At 38.6% G+C, this 22,758-nt stretch overlaps 1 protein-coding gene across 1 annotated transcript in view; it reads right to left on the reverse strand.

Moving 5' to 3' along the window:
* Positions 1-22,758, reverse strand: part of LOC117782702 (autophagy-related protein 2 homolog B) — a 131,045-nt gene that overhangs the window by 16,393 nt on the left and 91,894 nt on the right. The window contains exon 16 of the mRNA XM_034619729.1: positions 20,395-21,225. Coding sequence (XP_034475620.1) covers positions 20,395-21,225 — 831 coding nt within the window. The remainder of the gene's footprint in view (positions 1-20,394; positions 21,226-22,758) is intronic.

Below are 22,758 nucleotides of genomic sequence, written 5' to 3' on the forward strand. Positions count from 1 at the left end.
GATTATTTCACAGTAGAGGGTCATGAATGGACTCCGAAATGGGACTTTAAGCTTTTTAATAGTATTAGTATTAATATAATAGTACTAGGATAATACAAAACCATCTGAAAACGTCACTTAAATTACAAAAGCAAAGTTCCCAATAAGATTTTCTTGTGCCTGCCCATATAAAGGGCATTCAGGTTTCTAGGCGCAAGATCTCCGAAAATATAAGGAAGGCTAATCGCTATGGTCATGGAATTTTTTTGTTAAAATTGCTTATAGTCTAATAAAAAACTTATAAAAATACAGGTTGATCGGACTTGAAATATATTAATTACAATAGTTGTTCGTATTTCACTCCGCATACGCAAGTGCCAAAGTTTTTGATTTATTGCTCCTGAATTTAACTGTGGTTTCGTAATGTCAAGTAAACGTGGAGAGCATATACCTTCGGACCGTGCAGACGTGTTTCTTTAGAGCGCTCCGAATTAATCAAAATTAAATAGTACTCAAGTGCAGTAAAAATTTAAAATTAGGCCAAGAGCCCCATAGTGCGATGCGCACGATCATCCATTTAGTTTTGAAAGTGTAATTAAACAAATATATAAACTTTAAGCAAATCAAATAGAATTGGAATTGAGCAAGTGTTAACTTCAATGAGTCACTACGATACCCGTGCCCAACGTCAGCGGCGAGCGGCGACTCTCTTTGGCCAAAAATAACGCTTACTTTAGCTTTGTCTCAGAAGCAAAACCACCAACGCAACACACAACAGCCGAAAAATCAAAGCAGAACCTCTTAGCCGTAGAAGATGTGAGAGCGCGTTCTTGCTCTCCGATTTTACCAACTACAACTCCAAAAACCTGGAGCGAAGAGTGTGCCTCTCCATTACCGACCCCCTCACCGCGGAATCCACTATCACCACCAAACTTGCCCGTACAAGTCGCTGCTGCTAACGCTACGGCAACAACAACGTTAACTGTGTCAACAGTCGTCGTACCATCTTTTGCTGACCAAGCGCAAGCTCTTTCAACTACTGCTTCGATTGCAAGCGCAGCGTCAAAAGCAACGGGTCCGGCTAGGCAGACCGGAATGGATCGCTACATTCAAATAAAGCGAAAACTTAGCCCACAAAAACACGGGAAAATAAATCAAAATTAACCACGGTAACTCAAACCAAACTGCTGGGACCCAGTAAACACCATCAATAGATTTGCACCGCTGGCTGATACTGTCAACGACCAGCCTACCGAAGCTGGAAATGGACCAAAAAAACTAAAGCCCCCACCTATATTCATTCGAGAAAAGATATCCAACGCATTGGTGAACAAGATCGTTGACCTAGTTGGAAACAACAATTTTCATGTCGTTCCTTTAATTAAAGGGAACATTCACGAAATCAAGCTTCAATCAAAAGACGAGGAGCATTTCCGTAAAATCTCCAAGTATCTAAATGAAGCTAAGAAACACTTCTACACTTATCAACTAAAAAGCAGCAAGGGCCTGCAGGTTGCACTTAAAGGTATTGAACCAGATGTAACCCCTTCCGAGGTCGCAAGTGCGTTAAAAGAGAAGGGCTTTCTCGCTAAGAGAGTTACAAATATTTTAAACAAAAGCAAAATACCGCAACCTCTCTTCAAAGTTAAGCTGGAGACAGATAGTAAAGCTCCAAAGAAAAATGAAGTGCACCCGATCTACAAACTACAGCTCCTGCTGCATCGCCGGATCACTGTTGAGGAACCACACAAACGGAATGGTCCAGTTCAATGCTCAAACTGCCAGGAATATGGGCATACCAGGACGTACTGCACGCTGCGTTCGGTATGTGTAGCTTGTGGAGACTCCCATGGCCCCGATTCCTGCCAAGTCAACAAGAATGACCCTAGTACAAAAAAGTGCGGAAACTGCGGTGGAAATCACACAGCTAATTACAGAGGCTGTCCAGTGTACAAGGAACTAAAAAGCCGCATCCGACGTGTACCAACAGCACGCCATCCGCACCTGCCAGGTGCAACTATAGCTTCCCAAACTACACCCGACGTCTTCTTCGCCAAAGCAGCCAGGTCCTTATTTGGTCCCGCAAACACTGTCAATGGCATATCTTTCGCCAATGTTTTAAAATCTGGCCTTCAAAAATCAGCTCCCTCAGCAGCGCCCCCAAGGGTAATACAAGAAGATTCGAGTATGGATAACGCGCAGCAGCCCATGCAGCAGTCACAAAGCCCTATTGAAACGATGATTTTCACCCTACAACAAAGTATGATGGAGTTCATGTCGTTTATGAGATCAACTATGCAAAATCTTATGCAAAATCAAAACACCTTAATACAGATGCTTGCATCTCAACAATCCAAATAATCAATGGCGCCTCTACGAATATCTCTGTGGAACGCCAACGGTGTTTCACGGCATAAACTTGAGCTTACCCAATTCCTATACGACAATCACATTGATGTAATGCTGCTGTCTGAGACGCACCTTACTAACAAATATAACTTTCAAATACGTGGATACATATTCTACGGCACAGATCATTCGGATGGAAAAGCACTGGAACTGGTATTCAAATAAGAAACCGCATCAAACACGAATTCCACAAAAGGTTTGCGGCAAACTATCTACAAGCCACATCTATAATTGTACAATCGGACATCAGCAATCTTACTATTGCCGCTGTATACTGTCCTCCCCGCTTTACAATCTCTGAAGATCAAATCATGCAATTCTACAATTCACTGGGACAGCGATTTATAGCAGCAGGAGACTATAATGCGAAACACCCGCACTGGGGCTCTCGCCTTGTGACCGCAAAAGGAAGGCAGCTATACAACGCAATCATAAAGCCAAGCAACAAACTCAACTATGTTTCCCCGGGTAGTCCTACATACTGGCCAGCAGACCCCAACAAACAACCAGACTTAATAGATTTTGCTGTGACAAAAAACATCCCACGCAATCTGATAAGCGCCGTAGCACTTTCGGATCTTTCATCCAATCCCCGGAATATGTGGAATATTCTAATAGACTCACAACACACAGAACCAACTGGCTCAAGTACAAGAAATACGTTAGCTCTCACCTCGATCTTGCTCCGCAGTTCAACATCGAAGCAGACATCGACTGCTCTGCGGACTTATTATCAGTACTTGTTGCAGCAGCTAAGATCTCTACTCCACAATGCGCGCATGTGCAGACGAATAAACGTTAAACTAATCTTCAAATAGAACAACTTGTTCTGGAAAAGCGACGATTGCGACGTGAGTGGCAGTCTCACCGGTCGCCATCTACAAAACAACGCTTTAAAGATGCTTCACGCAGACTCAGCAAAGCTCTTAAGCATGAAGAAGCAGTTGCCCAACGCCGCTACATAGAGCAATTATCACCAACCAGTACCAAGCATCCTTTGTGGAGGGCTCACCCTACGCTAAGTGCGCCGATCGAAACAGTAACGCCTATAAGAAACTCCCCAGGCTGCTGGGCCCGTAGCGACAAAGACAGAGCTAACACATTTGCTGCTCACCTACATCATGTACTGAGCCACCTGAATTTCGTCCAATTGAAATTGTCAAAGTCATAAAAGAACAGATGAAACCAAAGAAAGCTCCAGGCTGCGATCTAATAACTCAAAAAATGATCATTGAACTTCCAAACTGTGCTATTTCCCTCATCTGTAAACTTTTCAACGCGATTACAACCATCGGCTACTTCCCAAAAAAATGGAAGAAATCGGTCATTATAATGATTCCCAAACCAGGAAAAGACCATACAATACCATCATCGTACAGACCAATTAGCCTACTACAGTGCTTGTCTAAGCTTTTTGAAAAATGCCTCTTGACGCGCATAATTCCTCATCTCAGAACACACAACACAATCCCAACACATCAATTTGACCTCCGAGAAAAGCATGGAACTATCGAGCAAGTTAACCGAATAACATCAGAAATACGTACAGTATACGAACATCGGGAATACTGCAGCGCAATATTCCTCGACGTCTCCCAGGCCTTCGATCGAGTGTGGCTTGAAGGTCTCATGCATAAAATCAAATCGACGCTCCCAGTGTACACTCATAGGCTTCTCGAGTCTTACCTCTACAATAGAGTCTTCGCAGTGAGATGTAACACCACTACATCCGATGATCATATTATAGAAGCTGGAGTTCCCCAGGGAAGTGTATTGGGACCAACACTATACGTAATTTACACAGCGGACATCCCCATAAACGAGCGACTAACAACATCTACGTTTGCCGACGACACCGCAATTCTTAGTCGTTCCAGATGCCCCATTGAAGCATCAGCACGTCTAGCTGAACCTTTGGCGGTAGTAGAGAAATGGCTAGCCGACTGGCGTATTAAAATAAATAAACAAAAGTGTAAACATATCACGTTTACTCTCAACATGCAAACATGTCCTCCGTTAGCACTGTCTAATACACAACTCCCACAAGCCAAAGAAGTAACGTACCTTGGCGTTCATCTTGATAGGCGGCTCACCTGGCGTTGGCACCTTGAAGCAAAAAAAACGCAGATTAAACTGAAAGCCAACAACCTCTATTGGCTTTTGAATCTCCGATCTCCTCTCAGCTTAGACTACAAGGTTCTACTCTACAATTCCACCATAAAACCAGTGTGGACCTACGGCTCGCAGCTTTGGGGAAACGCGTGCAGTAGCAATATTGATGTCATCCAACGAGCACAATCAAAAATCCTGAGGACTATCACTGGGGCACCATGGTATGTTCGAAACGAGAACATTCATAGAGATTTGAACGTTATATACGTCAAAGATGAGATAGCAAGACAAAAGGCGAGCTACAACATTAAATTATCTTCACACCCAAATCCTCTTGCTCAACGGTTAACTCGGGTTTGCAGTCGAACCCGCCTTGGGCACCGTAGATCATATTAAGTCAACATGACTGTTAGTTAAGCTTTAAATATAAGATTTGATAAACTTATTGTAAGTCTCCCTTGGAGAAGATTTAATAAATAAAGGCAAAGTAAAAAAAAAAAAAAAAAAAAAAAAGTATACGTGGTGCTTGTTTAAAGTTTTTCGTCGAAGCAAACGTGACAACGAGCTGCTTTCATGGACAACACAATAATTTAGACACTCAAATTATTTCTATGAAATAGACTGTAACCACACAAATTTGTTGTTTCTAAAAATTCAGTCCCATTAAAGTTTTTGTATGTAAAAAAAAAAAGTATTAAAACTATGTGCAAGACAAATTATGCAAAATCATTTTGGCAAATTATTCATTTTCATGAATTGTGATTTCTAACATTGGGATCATTCGGCAGTTTTTATAATCAGAAATCACTTCTTAACTCGTGATGAGTCAGCAATCAGTATCTGCTAAATGACATGATATATTCTTATACAAATCAGCCTACTTCGTTTTTGAAGCGTTAGGTAACATACTATTTGATCATAAATTAAAAATTGTTGTTTTTGAAATAGAAATAAAGCAAGTGGCAAAGGCTATATTCAAGATCCCGTTAATAACCACAAAAAAGTATCATCTTAAAAAGTGTGGGTGTGGTGGCTTTTCGCGATTTGCGGGGGCGGAGGAGGGCGTGGCTGAAATTTAAAACAAACAAACTCCAGGTATGGTCTATAGAAATCTGTGTGCCAAATTTGGTTACTCTATCTCTTTTAGTCTCTGGAATCCTTTTGTTTATACAGACGAGCAGACGGTTTTTTCGGATTTGCGATGACGCACTTGGAGTCTGAGAATGAAAGTTTGGTATCTCTATCTCTTATAGTCTCTGAGATCTAGGCCCTCACACGTTCGGATGGACTGAAGTCATAAATTAAAGCGAAATAGACACACATGACTCTGTGCGTCGCGACGAAAAATCTGTGTGGTTTTTGTTGGTTTTGACAAACCAAAACAATTATACACTAAAAGAAGTTCTAATTAATCTTATTTGCAAGTCGCACGCTTATGTGGTAAAAATCAAAACGCATCAAAACGCATCAAAACGCATCAAAACCAACTTTACTTTTTTACGCACGGTACAAGACGCTGCTGAAGTCATAAATCATAGCAAAATGAGCACTTTTGTGACCGTACGCGTCGCAGCCGAAACTCGAGCATTTGCTATGTGTTTGTTGTTTAGTTTTATTGGGGGTCATAAATGAGTTGCGCGCTGCGTCAAAAGTTATATTTGTATTGTCGAAAATCTAGAGCAAGCCAATTTAACGGTTCGGGCTTTGTGAGTATCCCGAGCAAGGGCTTGCCCACCGCTGCTTTATAGGGTCGGAGATGCCTCCTTCTCCCTGTTACATACATTCGAACGAATACAATATACAATTTTACTTATTTTTTAAGTAACGGGTATAAACATTAATTTAAAACTATCATAAACATAATGCAAAATGTGGGCAATTTTTATTTTCATATTAAACGAGTTTGTATGTGTCTTTGTTCTGTCAAATAGGTGAGGTGAGGCTACAGTCGAGCACGCTCGACAGTAGGATACCCTGAGCCCAGGTACTCTTTTATAAAAGTTGATTTTCGACCAATTGTTCCGATGGCAGCTATATGATATATGGAACCGATTTGAACCAAATCTGGTCAGAATGTACAAAACCAACATTAATGCATATTCTATCAGTTTGGTTAGGATGTCTTAAAAAACAAAAAACTTTTTCATACTAAAACTTGATTTTATACCGATCGGTCTTATGACAGCTGTATGATAAAGTAAACCGATTTAAACGAACTTCGGTCAGGATGGACAAAACCAAGTTAAATGCTTTATCAGTTTATCAAAAAACAAAAAACTTTTTCATACTAAAACTTCATTTTCGATTGAGCGTCTCTATTGCAGCTATATGATATAGTGAATCGATTTTAACCCAATTTGGTCTGGATGTATAATACCAGAACAGTTTGGTTCTGATATCTCAACAAACAAGAAACTTTTCCATACTAAAACTTCATTTTCGATGTATCGTACCTATGGCAGCTATATGATATAGTGGCCGGATCCAAAAATAAAAACAAACTTGATCTGCCTATGGGGGACAAGGATGCAATGAGATCAAGGCAAAGCTCCAACTTAGACAAGATGGAGTGATTATTCCTTGCCCTCTGAGCATCAAGTCGACTCATAGGTGGAAAGTTCAGTAATGTTCCGTACACCCCTTTCCTTCGGGATTGGACCTCCTCGTGGTGTCCCCTGGTAACGTACAGTTGTACGGCTAAATTTGAGCGGCGACAGCGGCCTACCCGTCTCACACAAAAACCCAATATCCTGTCTAAAACCTATCCCTATCCAAGAACTGGGCAAGGGTCTTTAAACGGCCTACCCTCAAGTCAGGAGCGTTATGCGACCCGTACCCGCTGACTTAAAAAGTTCTCAGCTGAGGGGTCAAATCTAGCTGTGTTCGGACGGAGCCTTCCCGGAGGCCGGGCAACCCCGGGTAGTAACTAGCCTTCCCAAGGTATGGGGGACTGCCTTGGTCGACCACCCGTCTCCCCACCACCTTTTGGGCCCTAAGCGGCGCTTGCCTGTCGAGCAATGCGGGCGTTTATGGTGTTCAAAACAACCCCCCAAAACTCGCCTCGGATAAACCGAGACACCACGAGGATGGCGATACTAGTGATATCGACGAGGAGGCACTACTCGGCTCCAGCCGGAAGACGTTAGTGCAACAACCAGGGGGTGTTGCTCAGACGAGCACGCCCCAAACCGACACCACCACCGACCAATCCATCGCTTCTAATCCCGGAGGGGATGGTAAACCGAAATCGGAATACCAGTTGCTCAAGGCAAAGGCCAGTCGTTGCCGTTTCGTTCTGCGTAAGATCGCAAAGAACGAGGCAGATGGAACGATTGACCCGCGCGACGCGGAGGACAAAGCACGTTGTCAAGAAACGATAGCTAAGTTCGAGGCACAACGAGCTAGCTTAGCAGCGGCGCAGGCCATAAAGTCGATGCCGAAAGCAAAGACGGTGGCGAAGGAAAAGGGGAAGCGCAACAGGTCCCAAGAGGAGGGGCACAATGCGCCAAAGAGAGCGAGGGACGCACTTGGTGGTCCCCGGGCTACCTCGTTTGGCAAGGCAGAGACCAGGACCTTCAGCGAGGTGGTCAAGGATAGCCTGTCCATGGCTCTGATAGACGAGCTTAAGGCCGACGGGAAGCTGCTGGCGGAGAAGTGGGGTGAGGTAGAGACTAAACTCTCCTATTTGGTTATGGACCATGTCCTGGCCAAACCGGGAGCTCCATCCCAGCCTACGACTCCGTGGCCACAGGGTAAACACCTGCGTGGACGAGGCGTTGAGGGTGTTCTTGACAGAATGTGTCGCCAAGATTGGCAGCACATGGGACGGACTTAAGATTTAGCTCGTCCAAGCCAAGGACATCCCCCGGCGTCCTCGGGCGCGCATCTGGCTACCCAAGGGGCAAACGGATCATGACAAGCTGATCCGGACGCTCGATACCGCCACCGACAAAACCACCGACTCAACACAATGATGCCAAAAATCGTGCAGATAAACCTGAAGCGTAGCAGGGTGGCTTCAGACAATCTGGTGGTCCTTCTCCGCGAGAAGGACATTGACATTTTCATCATCCAAGAACCCTGGACGCGTGACCTTAAAGTCATGGGCCTGGCAACAACAGGCTACGAAACCTTATACCTAAACACCGAAGGTAAGCCGAGAACTTGTTTACTAATAAGATCAATTTTTAAAGCACTTTTAATCCCCAGTCTGAGCAACGAGGATCTGGCAGTTGTCAGAATCGAGCTGAGCCAGGGCAAAGCGCTGCACATTGCCTCGTCATACAAGGCGCACGATGAACCGGCCCCACCAGCATCAGTGGAAAGGCTCTTCGAACACGCGGAGAAGAACCGAACAGACTTACTGGTAGGCTGCGACGGAAACTGTAGGCACACAGTATGGGGCAGCTCCGAGAACAATGATCGAGGTAAGTCCCTCTTTGATTCCATTATCAACATGAACATTACTATCTGTAACAAAGGCAGCATTCCAACCTTTGTATTCCCAAGTAGTGAGGAACACCCGGGGTGGGAGGAAGTCCTCGACCTCACGCTGCTTACAGGTAACAACATGTTACAGGTAAAAAATTGGCGAGTTTCTAGGCGCCACTCTTTCTCAGACCACATGTACATAAAATTCGGGATTGATATCGACGTTATCAAGCCCGAAAAATTACGTAACCCGCGGTAAACAGATTGGAACCAGTTCGCCAAGAAAGTTCAATCCAAAGTGAGTAAAACAGCAAAAAACAAGGATCTCTCCGCGTTTGGAATAGATGAGGAGGTGGACAATTTCAACAACAAACTAAATGGGACCTACATATCCTCCTGCCACCGAGGTGGATGCCAGGAGCTGGCAGAGCTACGGATGATATTTAGGAAGACTTTCAACCAAAGCTATGCTAGCAAGGTATGGCAACCATATAAGGAAGCCCTAAAGACATATAAACAGGCGCTTTATAAGGCCAAGAAAGAATCGTGGGCCAAAAATTGCAAATCCATAGACAACGTGAAGGACACGGCCAGAATCGCCAAGATCCTGTCGAAAGAACACGACAACCCGAGCCCGTTGAACAAGGCGGACGGAAATAGTACAAAGTCTATCAGGGAATCACTAGAGATACTGGCAGACACGCACTTCCCAGGAAACAATAGAACGGAGATTGAAACTCCCCTAGATACTAGCAGTTACCAAGATGGCAACGAAGACTAAATATCCAGAGAGCGACTACTCTGGGCAATAAACACGTTTGATCCATATAAAAATCCAGGACCGGACGGAATAATACCAAAGATGCTACAAGTCATAGGGGAAGACTCACTCTTGAGGCTGACTGACATAATCAAGGACTGCATTAGGATTAACTATGTACCATGAGCCTGGAGGGAGGCGAAACTAATATTCATTCCGAAACCAGGACGAAGAGGGCATGTCCTCGCAAAGGACTACAGACCCATAAGTCTTTAATCATTCAGCCTAAAGACGTTGGGAAGAATATTGGATATTCATATACGTAATAAGATTGAGGGGAAGCAGTGCAAAGCCCAACATGCGTATACAAAAGGGAAATCCACGGAGACAGCACTACACGAAGTAGTGCGACAGGTGGAAGCATCCCTTGTAGCGAAACATTACACACTGGCTGCCTTCTTGGACATTGAAGGAGCCTTTAATAATGTAAAAGCGGATTCCATCCTGCAATCCCTCTTAGACCTAGATTTCGAGTGATACATCAGTTCATGGATCGTGTATATGCTAAGGAGTAGGAAGATAACAGTCAACCTAGGTGGCGATAATCTCACGCGATACGTGAGCAGAGACACACCTCAGGGGGGAGTACTGTTCCCGCTACTTTGGCTAATAAATATGAACAAGATACTTCAACAGCTAAACAAAGGGGGGGTCAGAGCTATAGCATTCGCTGACGACGTGGTTTTGCTCGTATCCGGACCCTTCGTAGACACAATCAGCAACATAATGGAGGTAGCACTTAGGAAACTAAACGACTGGCCTAAGTCGTGCGGCATAGGTGTAAATTCTGAGAAAACAGAACTAATGCTTTTCACCAGGAAAACAAAAGTTCCCAGCTTCAACCTGCCAAGGCTCAGCGGACGCACGCTGCAGCTATCGCACAAAGCAAAGTATCTAGGTGTGATACTTGACCCAAAGCTATCATGGAAACTAAATATTGAGGAAAGAGTTAGGAAGGCATGCATAGCCTACTACTCGTGCAAGAAAACCTTCAGCAAAAGCTGGGGATTGCACCCAAGAATGACACTGTGGTTGTATACCGCAGTAGTCAGACCCATACTGACATATGAACACTGGTCTGGTGGCCAGCCCTCTCGAAAAAATATAAAATAGAGAATCTATCCAGAATACAGCGTACAGCATGTGCTGGAGCCACAGGTGCAATGTGATCATGCCCAACGGATGCACTTAATGTTTGTCTGTTTGCATCAAAGCGCTAAAGAAGCTGAAATGTAATGATGGGGATTTATTTCTTTTCGAAAATCTAGAAATGTTTGTTCTACGACTTTTTGAAAAAAGCGCTAGTTTAGCGGAAAAACGCTAAATCCCGCTAAAATTGAAACCTCAACAGTTTCCAAACCATAGAAGCTACAGATATGTTCTATATATCATTGGAAAGGTGTGATTTTATGCTTACCTTTAAACTCTTTTTCTAAAGTACTCATCTAACATTTTACATGTGAAATCAAGTTTTTTAGCTTACATTTTGGCAATTTCTGACAAAACCATTTTTGTTAAATTTTAATATGTTGTAATGCGTACAATTTCGCGTTTTTTGGTATATGAAACATCAATTGTTGAGGGGTTTGGAAGATGTTACCTGTTAAGTGAATAAATACATTTTTCTATCTGTCGAAAATCACATTTTAGTACGAAAAACTTTTTGGTTTTATGAGATATCTCCACCAAACTAATACAATATGCATTTAACTTGGTTTTATATATCCTGACCAAAGTTGGTTCAAATCGGACCACTATATCATATAGCTGGCATAGGACCGATCGGGTCAAAATTAGGTTTAAGCATGAAAAACTTAGTTTATAGTTTTAAAAATCATGACCGAAGTTAGTTCTTATCGGACCACTATATCATATAGCTGTCATAGGACCAATCGGGCGAAAATCAAGTTCTACTGTGAAAAACTTTATTGTTTAATGAGAAATCTTAACCAAACTAATACAATATGCATTTAACTTGGTTTTATATATCCTGACCTAAGTTGGTTCAAATCGGACCACTATATCATATAGCTGTCATAGGACCGATCGGTCCAATATTAAGTCTTTGTATGAAATACTTTTTTGTTTTACGAGATATCGTAACCTTTCGCCTATTTTTTTTTATTAATTTATATTTTTATTTAAAATTTTTAGATTAAACTGAATTTTGTTCGTCATGATATCTCACAAAACAAAAAACTTTTTCATGCTAAAAGTTGATGTTTGACCGATCGCTCCTATGGAAGCTATATGATATAGTCGCCCGATTTGAACAAACTTCGGCCAGGATGGACAAAACCAAGTTAAATGCATATTCTATCAGTTTGGTTAAGATATCTCAAAAAACAAAAAACTTTTTCATACTATTGGCCTGACTCCAGCAGGCCAGGAAATAAAAATTCCTGTTTAACTACATATTAAAAAAAAACTTAAGGATCTTTTTTTTTTATGAAGTTTGACAGGAATTTTTATTTCCGGGCCTGCTGGAGACAGACCTTAAGACTTAATTTTTGATTGAGCGTTTCTATTGCAGCTATATGATATAGTGGACCAATCTTAACCAAACTTGGTCAGGATGCATAATGCATATTCTATCAGTTTGGTTCTGATATTTCAACAAATAAAAAACTTTTCCATACTAAATCTTTATTTTCGATCCCACGTTCCTATGGCAGCTATATGATATAGTGGACCGATTTTAGCCAAATTTGATTAGGATGTATAATACCAGCCCAGACGCATATTCTATTAGTTTAGTTCTGATATCTCAACAAACATAAAACTCGACGCGTTCTAACAGGCGGACGGACAGACAGATAGACATGGCTCAATCGACTCGGCTGTGGATCCTGATCAAGAATATATATACTTTGGGGGGTCTGCCACGCCCCCTTCTGCCTGTTACATGCATTCTGCCAAACATAATTTACCCTTTTTTGGCCATTTTCAATGGGCTCAGGGTATAAAAAGCAATGATCAAGAGAGATGTGAACTCAAGTTTCTGAGCCTCAGTCTAACATATTGTCCACTGCGCCACGCAGTGGCCGATTTAGCGTAGCGAAACTAATAACTCAAAAACAAAAAAATGTTTTTTGAAAAAAAATTTTTCAGGCCTGCTCGCAAAATTTAACGGTAAAAAATGAGCACTAACATTTTTCTTGAGTAAGCCTTTTCAACACAAAAATAAGGTACTGTACAATTTCAATAACTCACACAACCCTATAATACTGACATTCAAATTTAAATTTTTTATGAAATATCACTGCGGACGGTAGTCCGTGCTAGTGACGAAAGCAGAACGAAAAGTGCGAAAGGCGACTAGCAATATTTACAGATAATATGGAAAATTGGCTACGACTGCCCGATCAGATCGAGTTATATATCGATCGAAAAAAAACTGTTTTACCCTGAAAACTGTCAATTTTTTATATGTGTTTTTCTCGTGAATTTTGTTTTGTCTTTGCGCCAAAAGTGTCATTCATACATACTTGCGCTTAAACTTTATTTGAAATATACGTGAACAAAGTTTCACAAGAATTGGAATCGATGAACTTGCAATTGTCGACGATTGCTAACATGGTGACTCGCTAGACGGACAATGAGCCAAAGCAGCCGTTGTTGCAAGCCTTGGAAGTGAATTTTACAAATGAACGTCAAAGTACAAAGGATGACACCTTTTGTGCGTATCTGCAGCCGGAATGTCTGGACTATGATTATTTTTGTTCGGTGCTTAGCACACTGCTGAGTATCGAGAATGTGTCCACTATGCAACTGTATGCCCAGTGAATGCAGCCGAATGTCACGCTAAAGAAATTTAACAAACTTAGCTATAGCTTTAGAGAGAGAGACAATTCAATCTACACGTGGATGAAGTTGTACTCATACCCACGGCCAGTTTATTGGCCTCTCCTCTGCTGGAGCATCGTATTATGGCGCTGATGCCACACAAGCATAAGAATCCAACTAGTATTCTAGTATTTAGGCATGTGTATCAAGCAATGCAACTGCTGCAGAAGAGTCCATAGAACGTCGCTCCGGTGTTCCAAACTTGCTCAATTTGGCTCTGTAAAATTGTGACCAACTTGGAACAGCTGCAGGCAGTCAAGAATATTGTCAATAGGCGCAACATTCAGACTCTCCACATTGTCTTCGGACCACCAGGCAATCAGCAACGAAGTCGCATTCTTGTAACTGCCGGTTCGAACTCGGCCTTCGACACAATTGCCTTGAAAATACGCAAGTATTTTGCTGGCAATTAACGTCTGGAGAGCCTACTGGAAGATCGATCCAAAGTGTCACGCCTGGTTACTCTTAATGTGAAGCAGGATCATCAGATAATTCGTCTCATTTCACGCTCCATATTTGTCAAGGGATTAAGTTCGGTGCATCCTCTGCTGCAAGAGCATTCCAATTGTGCCAAGAGTATGTATGATTTAATGTCTGTCATCACATTACGTCAGTATGGAATTATGATAACTACTCTGTGCACTGTTGGCCGTCTGGTCACAACTAATTTGGGTAAATTTAATTATTTCACACACGTTTTCATCGATTAGCCTGGCGCTTCTATGGAGCCAGAGACTCAAATTGGTATCATGGGCATAAAGCAACAGGATACATGTCATAAAATACTGTCGGGTAATCATAAGCAGCTAAGAGCCATCATTACAAGCAATCGAGCTGTCAATTTGGGATAAAGACATTCGCTTATGGAGCTCCTGCTGCGCAGCAATGTTTATAGCCTCGATGCCAACGGTAATTTTGACAAGACTCCGTTGCAACTACAGATGGCATCCCGATATTGTTAGATTGCTTAATGAACACTACTATAATGGTTAACTGATTCCGCAGACTCCACCACGATAGGTCAATCTGATTGCCAACTAGAAATTACTACAGCATAAGATGACAGCAGCACCTCTGATGACATTAAATCGTTTACAGATACCAGTCGTTCGTTAAATACACAATTTCCCATGGCTCCTCAGCCCCGAAAAGATTCTTAAAAGCTGCTGCATATGCAGTAAGTTAAAAAGCATTAGTTAACATATTTACTTTATCTGTTTCAATTCTCGTTAGAATATTCGCCAAAAGATTTATAAAAAGAATTGAATTCAAATTAATTTCAAGATTTCCAAAGAAGTCTTAAGAACTCAATTTGTACACGGTCGATATATTTCCATTAATTTTTCAATATCTGTTATATCAATTTTCTTTAATACTTATTTATGTCAGAATTAGTGCAGCTTAAATATAATATTTCAAATGTAAAAATTTGCTAGGACTACCCGATCAGATTGAGTTATATACCGTTCAAAAAGTACAGTCTTACCTAACAAAAAATGGCATCTAATGGGGCCATTGGTAAATTTATTAATTTTATTTTTCAAAAATACGCGTCATTTGACACCTCGATCACTAAAATCCGGCGTCTGGCTCAAGATATCAAATTTTTTAAGATTTTAGTGGCCTTTCCGAAATGATAAAAAATCAATTTGTTTGCATCAAAGTGTTGAAAAAGATTTAAATTAATAATGAGGAATTATTGCTTATCAAAAATCCAGAAATTTTAGCTCCACGACTTAAAAAAAAAAACGACGATAAAAAGATATATATTGTTGGAAAGGGAAGTTTAGGGCTCTTAGACGTGCCTTTTAACGTTTTTACTAAAGTACTCAGGTAAAATTTTACAATTGAAATAAGGATTTTTTAGCATACATTATGCAATTTATAACAAAATGGCTCTAAAGGATTTTTATTTTTAATATGTTGTAAGACACATTAAATCACACATAACTTTTGGCTGAGTGGCTTAGAAGGTATGCCTGTAAACTTAATATATTCATTTTACGGTCGGTTTTTTTTTTTTTTTTGGTTTTTTGAGATATCTAAGCCAATCTGTCAGATATACATTTAAGTCAGTCTTATATATCCTGACCAAATTTGGTTCAAATTAGAGTTGGAGACAAATCGACTAAAATATCGATTCATCGATATTTTCGGAATATTTGAATTCATCAATGATTTTTAAAACATCGACTTCGACGATTTTTTTTTTGCAAGCGTGCATTTTATAAGGCGTCTTTTCAAAGTGTCATTCATGAGCGTAATTTCATAAGCGTGATTTTAAAAGCGTCAATTTATGCTTAAGAAGTTTGGTGGTGGTGTTCAGAGATTGTGAAAGTCAAGGACAGACAATAATGAAAATCCTTTAATAATTTTATTGTCATATTATATTTATATACATTTTTTAATGTATAAAAGGTAATAGGAGAGGATAACATGTATATAGCCGTAGTCCTTTGGCTAACGAAATTGAAATTTGAAATGGCGCCAAAAAAAAGTATCAATGTTTAATCATCGATGTTTTTGGCTTAAAAAATTAAATCATCGGTTTGCCGAAACATCGATGATTCTCCAGCTCTAGTTCAAATCGCTTAATTATATCACATAACTGTCATAGGAACGATATGTCGAAAATCAAGTTTCAATGCTAAACTTTTTGTCTTTTTTGAGAAATCTTATCCAAACTGAGAGAATGTGCATCTGGGTTTGTCCTATATATCGACCCCTTTTTGCAAAAGTATCGTATGTTACAAAAAGTATATTGTTCAGCAGAAGTTTTTTCGGGATAGAGTTAAGTCATCGCTTTCAAATTTGAATTGCACCATAATGTTGAACACCTTTAAGTGTTACCAAAATGAAATGTTGTATAAAATTTATAGTTTTGATATTATAAAGGATTTTCTATACATACGATACTTTTGTGCTTATAGTTGTGCATTCAGCATTCATACCTAACGACAAACAACCGTTTTCATGTTGATATTCTGTGTTTATTTGCGAATTTTATCTTAAATAAATATACATTTGCAAAATGAGTCTATATGTGCTTGATGCAGTATTTAAAACTAACGGAATTTAGATAATGCATTTTTATTACGGCATAGAGTTGCCACGTTTTTATAAAAAAGTATCATGTCATTCAGCAGGTTCTGATTACTGATCGATCACAAGTAAAGGAGCGATTACTAATTGAATTACTGCTAAATGCAATTAAAATACGATAAGTATGTTATAATAAAAATTAAACCAATGAAGAATATTGGAATAATGCTTAGGGCTTAGGTAATCCACATAATATGTTGAGAGAACATAATTTTAAAATTGTAAAATCCTTTTATTTTTTAGTATAAATGTTAAACTAAAATGGATATGGAGGCCTCGGTTTCTGCTTAAAGTCAAAATTGAGAAAAGTGATTTTATTGCAATCGCAGATGAATTGGTCTTTAATTTAAATTGTCAATGGAGATTTTTTAATAAGTACCAGTACAAAGCATGCTCGAAATTTTCTTCATTCTTTATAAAGGGGCTAAATTAAAAAAAAAATTCACATTTTAAAATCGGAATAATTTAGTTCAATGCAATGAACTCGGTTTCGAAAACGTTTCGATAGCAGTAAGACATCGACCGTATCAGCTGTTTTAGCCAATGAAGAAGTAGAAATTGATAAAAATAATATAAATTGCTAATTAAATTCTGCAAAATGATGCAAGAGCTAGTATCGATAACAAAAAGTAAAGTGAAATTCATACAGCTCGGCTTAGTCATTGCCGCTCGACAAGGGCCTATACTCATGCCTAACAAACTTTTAACTTCCTAAATTCACTCAGGGCCGGTTTTAAATGTTTCCTTAATTTAATTTAATTTTGTCAAATCTCTCAAATTTTTTTTTGACAATTGAAAGCAATGGTTTCTTTTTTTCAGGAACACCAACAATTGCTTTTCGGTTGCTTTATCGCTCTTATAAATTTGTAGAACACACCTGATAGGCAATTTTATTTTATTTGAAAATCGATTTTATTTTATTCAATAAATTTGGGGCATAGAATATTGCTCTTTTTATGCTTTTTTTATAGAAAATTTGTAGAACATTCCTGAATGCTCTTTTAAGATTATGCAGGGTGAGTTCGCACATCACTGCGGATGGCAGCTCGCGTTAGTGACGAAAGCATCACGAAGGGTGCGAAAGGCGACTAACAATATATACAGCTAAGTTGGAAAATTTGCTACGACTGTCCGATCAGATCGAGTTATATACTGATCGAAAGGCTTAGACTTTACCTTTGAAACCTCAACAGTTTCCAAACCATAAAAGCTACTGACATGTTCTATATATCATTGGAAAGGTGTGATTGACTTTTTTGATTGAATTGAATTTTAAATAAAAATATAAATTAATAAAAAAAAAAGGGAAAATTGGCATTCGGCACTGCGCAAAAAGTAATTTTGATGTACAAAGAAGCTTACCCTTTTTGCTTTTTTTTATTAATTTATATTTTTATTTAAAATTTATTGATTAAACTGAATTCTGTTCGTCACAAAATTGGATATCAGAAATTTTGGGGCTAGCAATTGCTTTCGTCACTAGACTTTTACCTCGTGTAGAGGTTTTTTTTGTGGGATAAAACTACTCTCCGAAAAAGTCTTAACTAATATAGTTCTGCAAAAAATTCAAGACTACTAACAACTTATGATATTTGCAATTTTAAATAATTTTATGGCAGTCGACTTCAGTGACTTTGTAAATACATATTGTATATCAAAAATATGAAATCACTGACATTTTGTAAGCTCCCAAATTTTCAAATTCGTAAAACCATTTTTTTGAAAAATCTCTAGAGATTTTTGGTGTGTGGATATACAACGAAAAACATTTATAATTTTTGGGGCGTCCAATATAGAGGAACCAACATACCAAGCTTGGTGTTTCTAGCTCTTACATTCTCAGAGATGTAGGTGTTCATACAGAAGTCTGTACGTCAGGACAGACGGACACTGCTATATTGATTCGGCTTTTAATGCTAATCAAGAATATACATATATATAATAGAGTGGGTAAATTTGTTAAGAGTATAAAAAATGCACAAAGCGGTTCTAAAAAGAATTGCCCAAGAAACCATGGGTCTAAAATTAATACCACTTGCCTGTTAGGTGGAACTCAACTCTAAAAAAAAAAAAAAATAGAAACCCTATTAAATTTTACTGTTGAAACTCTAAGAATCTTAACAAAAATGCTTATTTTTTAAATTCAATTGAAAAAATTAGTTAATTCATCATAATTCGTCCTCTATCTGGGGTTGTGTAATTTATTTTTTTTTAAGGAAAGTTCCACCTAACAGACAATTACCAACATAAAAAAAAACGCGAAATAACTCCTCCGTAAAAAGTGGAAGCTTGATAATGATTTTAGACCCATGGTTTTTTGGACATTTCTTCTTAGAATTCATTGTAGATTACGATTTTCATAACCGCTTTGTCGCGAGAAATATATTGACCCCCTCTAATATACATACTTTATAGGGTCTGCCTAGCTCCTTCTGCCTGCCTACGAGCATACTGTACTTTTTTAAATGCGGGTTCCAAAAATATGTTTCCCTTTATTTAACGTAATTTAAACAATGTACTGTAAAAATGTTCTGAGATTTATATCTGAAAAATACTGGGATCAACATGAAAAGCCTATCTAAAGTTTTAAAAACTTTGCTATAAATAGTGGTTAAAGTATATCATTATTTACATATCGCTTGCTTTGAAATCGCCACATAAGGAAACTTAAAAACCATAGAAACCATATTAAAAGAAACTAGTCGAAATCCCGACCATAGGATACCCGTTACTTACGTCAATATTTGTGGGGGCAGAGGGGGCGTGGCTTAAATTTGAAACAAATTTGATCTGCGTGGGGTATATAAAAATCAATGTGCAAAATTTGGTTACTCTATCTCTTATAGTCTCTGAGATCACTTTGTTTATACAGACGAACGGGGGCGGAGGGCGGCGTGGCTTAATTTTGAAACAAACTTGATTAGCGTAAGGTATATAGAAGTCTGTAAGTGGAAGTTTGGTATCTCTATCACTAAGTACGGCAGTTCGCGCTAGTGACGAAAGCAGCACGAATGGTGAGAAAGGCGACTAGCAATATATACAGCTAGTTTGAAAAATTTGCTATGGCTATCCGATCAGATCGAGTTATATACCGATCGAAAAAGTTTAGATATTCCATTTCAAAAATCTAGAAATGTTTTTTCAACGACTTTTTGGAAAACCGCTAGTTTAGCGGAAAAACGCTAAATCCCGCTAAAATTGAAACCTCAACAGTTTCCAAACCATAGAAGCTACAGGTATGTTCTATATATCATTTGCAAGGTGTGTTTCAAGGCTATATTTTTATTTAAAATTTTTATGTTAAAATGAAATTTGTTCGTCACAAAATTGGATATCAGAAATTTTGGGGCTAGAAATTGCTTTCGTCACTAGACTTTTACCTCGTGTAGGGGTTTTTTTGTGGGATCTCTTATAGTCTGTGAGATCTAGGAGCTCACACGGACAAACAGACGGACAGACGCACATGGCTATATCGACTCGGCTATTGAGGCTGATCAAGAAATTATATACTTTATAGGGTCGGAGATGGCTCCATCTCCATGTAACATACATTTCAACAAACACAACGGTTATACAAATTGTTTCAAGTGTCTCCGCCGAAACGAATTGGAACGAAGAGAGCCACTACCTCTAAAGAGAGTTCTCTATCGACATGCATTAAATTTTATTTTTCAAAACAGCATTATTAAACTTACCTATTTATTACTTCACGTAAACTTATACCAGATCCTTGTAACTGTGCGAGTCCCATTACTAAACCCGTTATTGGACCACGGGAAAGCTCAATTCGTCGACCATGATAGTCAAAACATATCGGCAAAGCAGGACTAAATATAAATTCTTTAAAGTAAATGGGATCATTTAAGGAACAATCTTCGTCGGACTCATTCGATTTTAAAGTATTTTCTTCAATGCGATCAGTTATATCTCGATCTAATATTCCATTATCTTTTAATTCATTTACCACGCTTGATATTCCTTTTACGGCCATAACTGGTATATCTCGATCCAAATCTATATCATTGCTACTTGTTGTGTCAATTTTTCTAGACCTTTCAATTAAGGACGAAAAAAATTCTTCCAAAAACAATAAAGTGTCTTGGTCAATGTTAAGTCTTATTGGCAAAATGGAAACCTTCAACGAGCATTCTTCAGCTCTTTGTTTATTATGATTTGATCGAATATTAAGCGCTTTCACAGTGATCATATTTTCATTGTTTCTCTGCGGTATGTTGTTTTTAAAAGGATGATAAAGAAGTTTGTTTATATCTGAAGATATTAAACGATCCCGTATTTCTATATCGGAAATAATTAAAACTTGTCTGGATGAATATGATGAACTTGTTGGATATGTATCATGGGAAATTCGAATTTTTGTTAATTGAATTTCCACAAGTACGTCTGAATTACGCTGTGAAACTTTTGATCCATCAGGAATGACTTTCTTAAATTGTTTGTGGCTTTCATTTGGAGCTTGTGATACACCATGCTTGTAGGTTTCTGACATTCCAGTACCTGCTGAAGAGCTGAAAGAGTAAATTATCGATTAAAACAAATAGTTTTCTCATCCATAATAATAAATAAAATTGATATAAAATAAGAATAAAAATGCGTGGGGTTTGATTTGTCGTTTGCAATTTGATTTACACTTCTCGCTACGTTCCAATCGGCATTACTTTGCGTTAACAATAACATGGCAATGTTATTGCAACTCTTCGCGATGACCTATTTTCCTTTTTCGTCTGTCAACAATGAAAAAATTAACGGTTCAATTAAGAGCACAACAAGAAAGTTTTTTTTTATGATTTTGGAAAAGTGGATAAATAATAATTGCTGATAATACGACCACAATAACTTTTAGGGTGTTCACTTCACAGTGGCAGCATGTCAGCGGGCACATGTGCTTTACTGAAACCGTGAACATCCCTTTACATTTCAGTCCTGCCCAGGAATTTGTATTTCAGTTATATAATTTTGTTTGAAATTGTTTGAGCTTCCTGCCGGCTCAAATCTGGAATCTCTTTCTATGTTTTTAATTTTTTTCTTTAGAACTTTTAAAATTTTTGGCTTTTTTTTTCTTGACGTTTTTTTAGAGGTGCGTCCACTTTTGTCTTCATTACTCGTGAATGCCAAAATCTATTTACAAAAGCTTTATTTTTCCTGAAAGCTAATAAATATATCTGTAACTCATATATGCACAGTCTAATATTTAAGCCAGTAGTTTATGAGCTATTAATTTTTGAATTCAGAAAATGTTGTTTTTTTAAGCTGTTTTTTTTTTTTTGGTTTTTTTACTTTCAAATTCATGGAAAACTCGAAAAAAAAATTCCGAACTTCGAATTTAATTTTTTTGCAAAGCTGCATTAATTGAGCGTCGTTTAGGATATGATTCCTTAATATCTATGGAAAAACGGCGAAATAATAAAATTTTATATCTAAGCATGTTTTTCTTGATTTTTATGACTTCACAGAATTGTCACAGTTATTGTCTTACACATTATGACCAAAGTTGGTTCAAATCGGTGACGAAAGCAGCACGAAGGGTGCAAAATCCGACCAGCAATATATACAGCTAAATTGGAAATTTGCTATGACTGTCCGATCAGATCGAGCATGCCGATCGAAAGGCTTAGTCCTAACTTACAAAATGGTATACTAAAACTTTTTCTAATTCACCTGGGTAATGAGATACGGGGGTGAAAGTGGGAGGAGAAAAATTTCAATTATTGCAGCTAATGTGACTGTTGGAACCTTTTAGTACAAATTTTTTTTTTTTTAAAAATGCTAATTAAATTGATACCTCGATCACTCAAATCCGATAGCTGGTTCAAAAGATAAATAAATTAGAAATTTTTAATGGACTTGTCAAAATGAAATGAAAAGTAAGTTTGTTTGCTTGTCTGTTTGTATCAAAGTGCTCAAAAAGCTTAGATGTAATGATGGGGATTTATTCCATTTCAAAAATCTAGAAATGTTTGTTCTACGACTTTTTAGAAAAACCGCTAGTTCAACTGTTCAACGCACAATGCCAATTTTCGCTTGTTTTTTTATTAATTTAT

This window comes from Drosophila innubila, assembly GCF_004354385.1.
Source record: "Drosophila innubila isolate TH190305 chromosome 2L unlocalized genomic scaffold, UK_Dinn_1.0 5_B_2L, whole genome shotgun sequence".
Lineage (NCBI taxonomy): Eukaryota > Metazoa > Arthropoda > Insecta > Diptera > Drosophilidae > Drosophila > Drosophila innubila.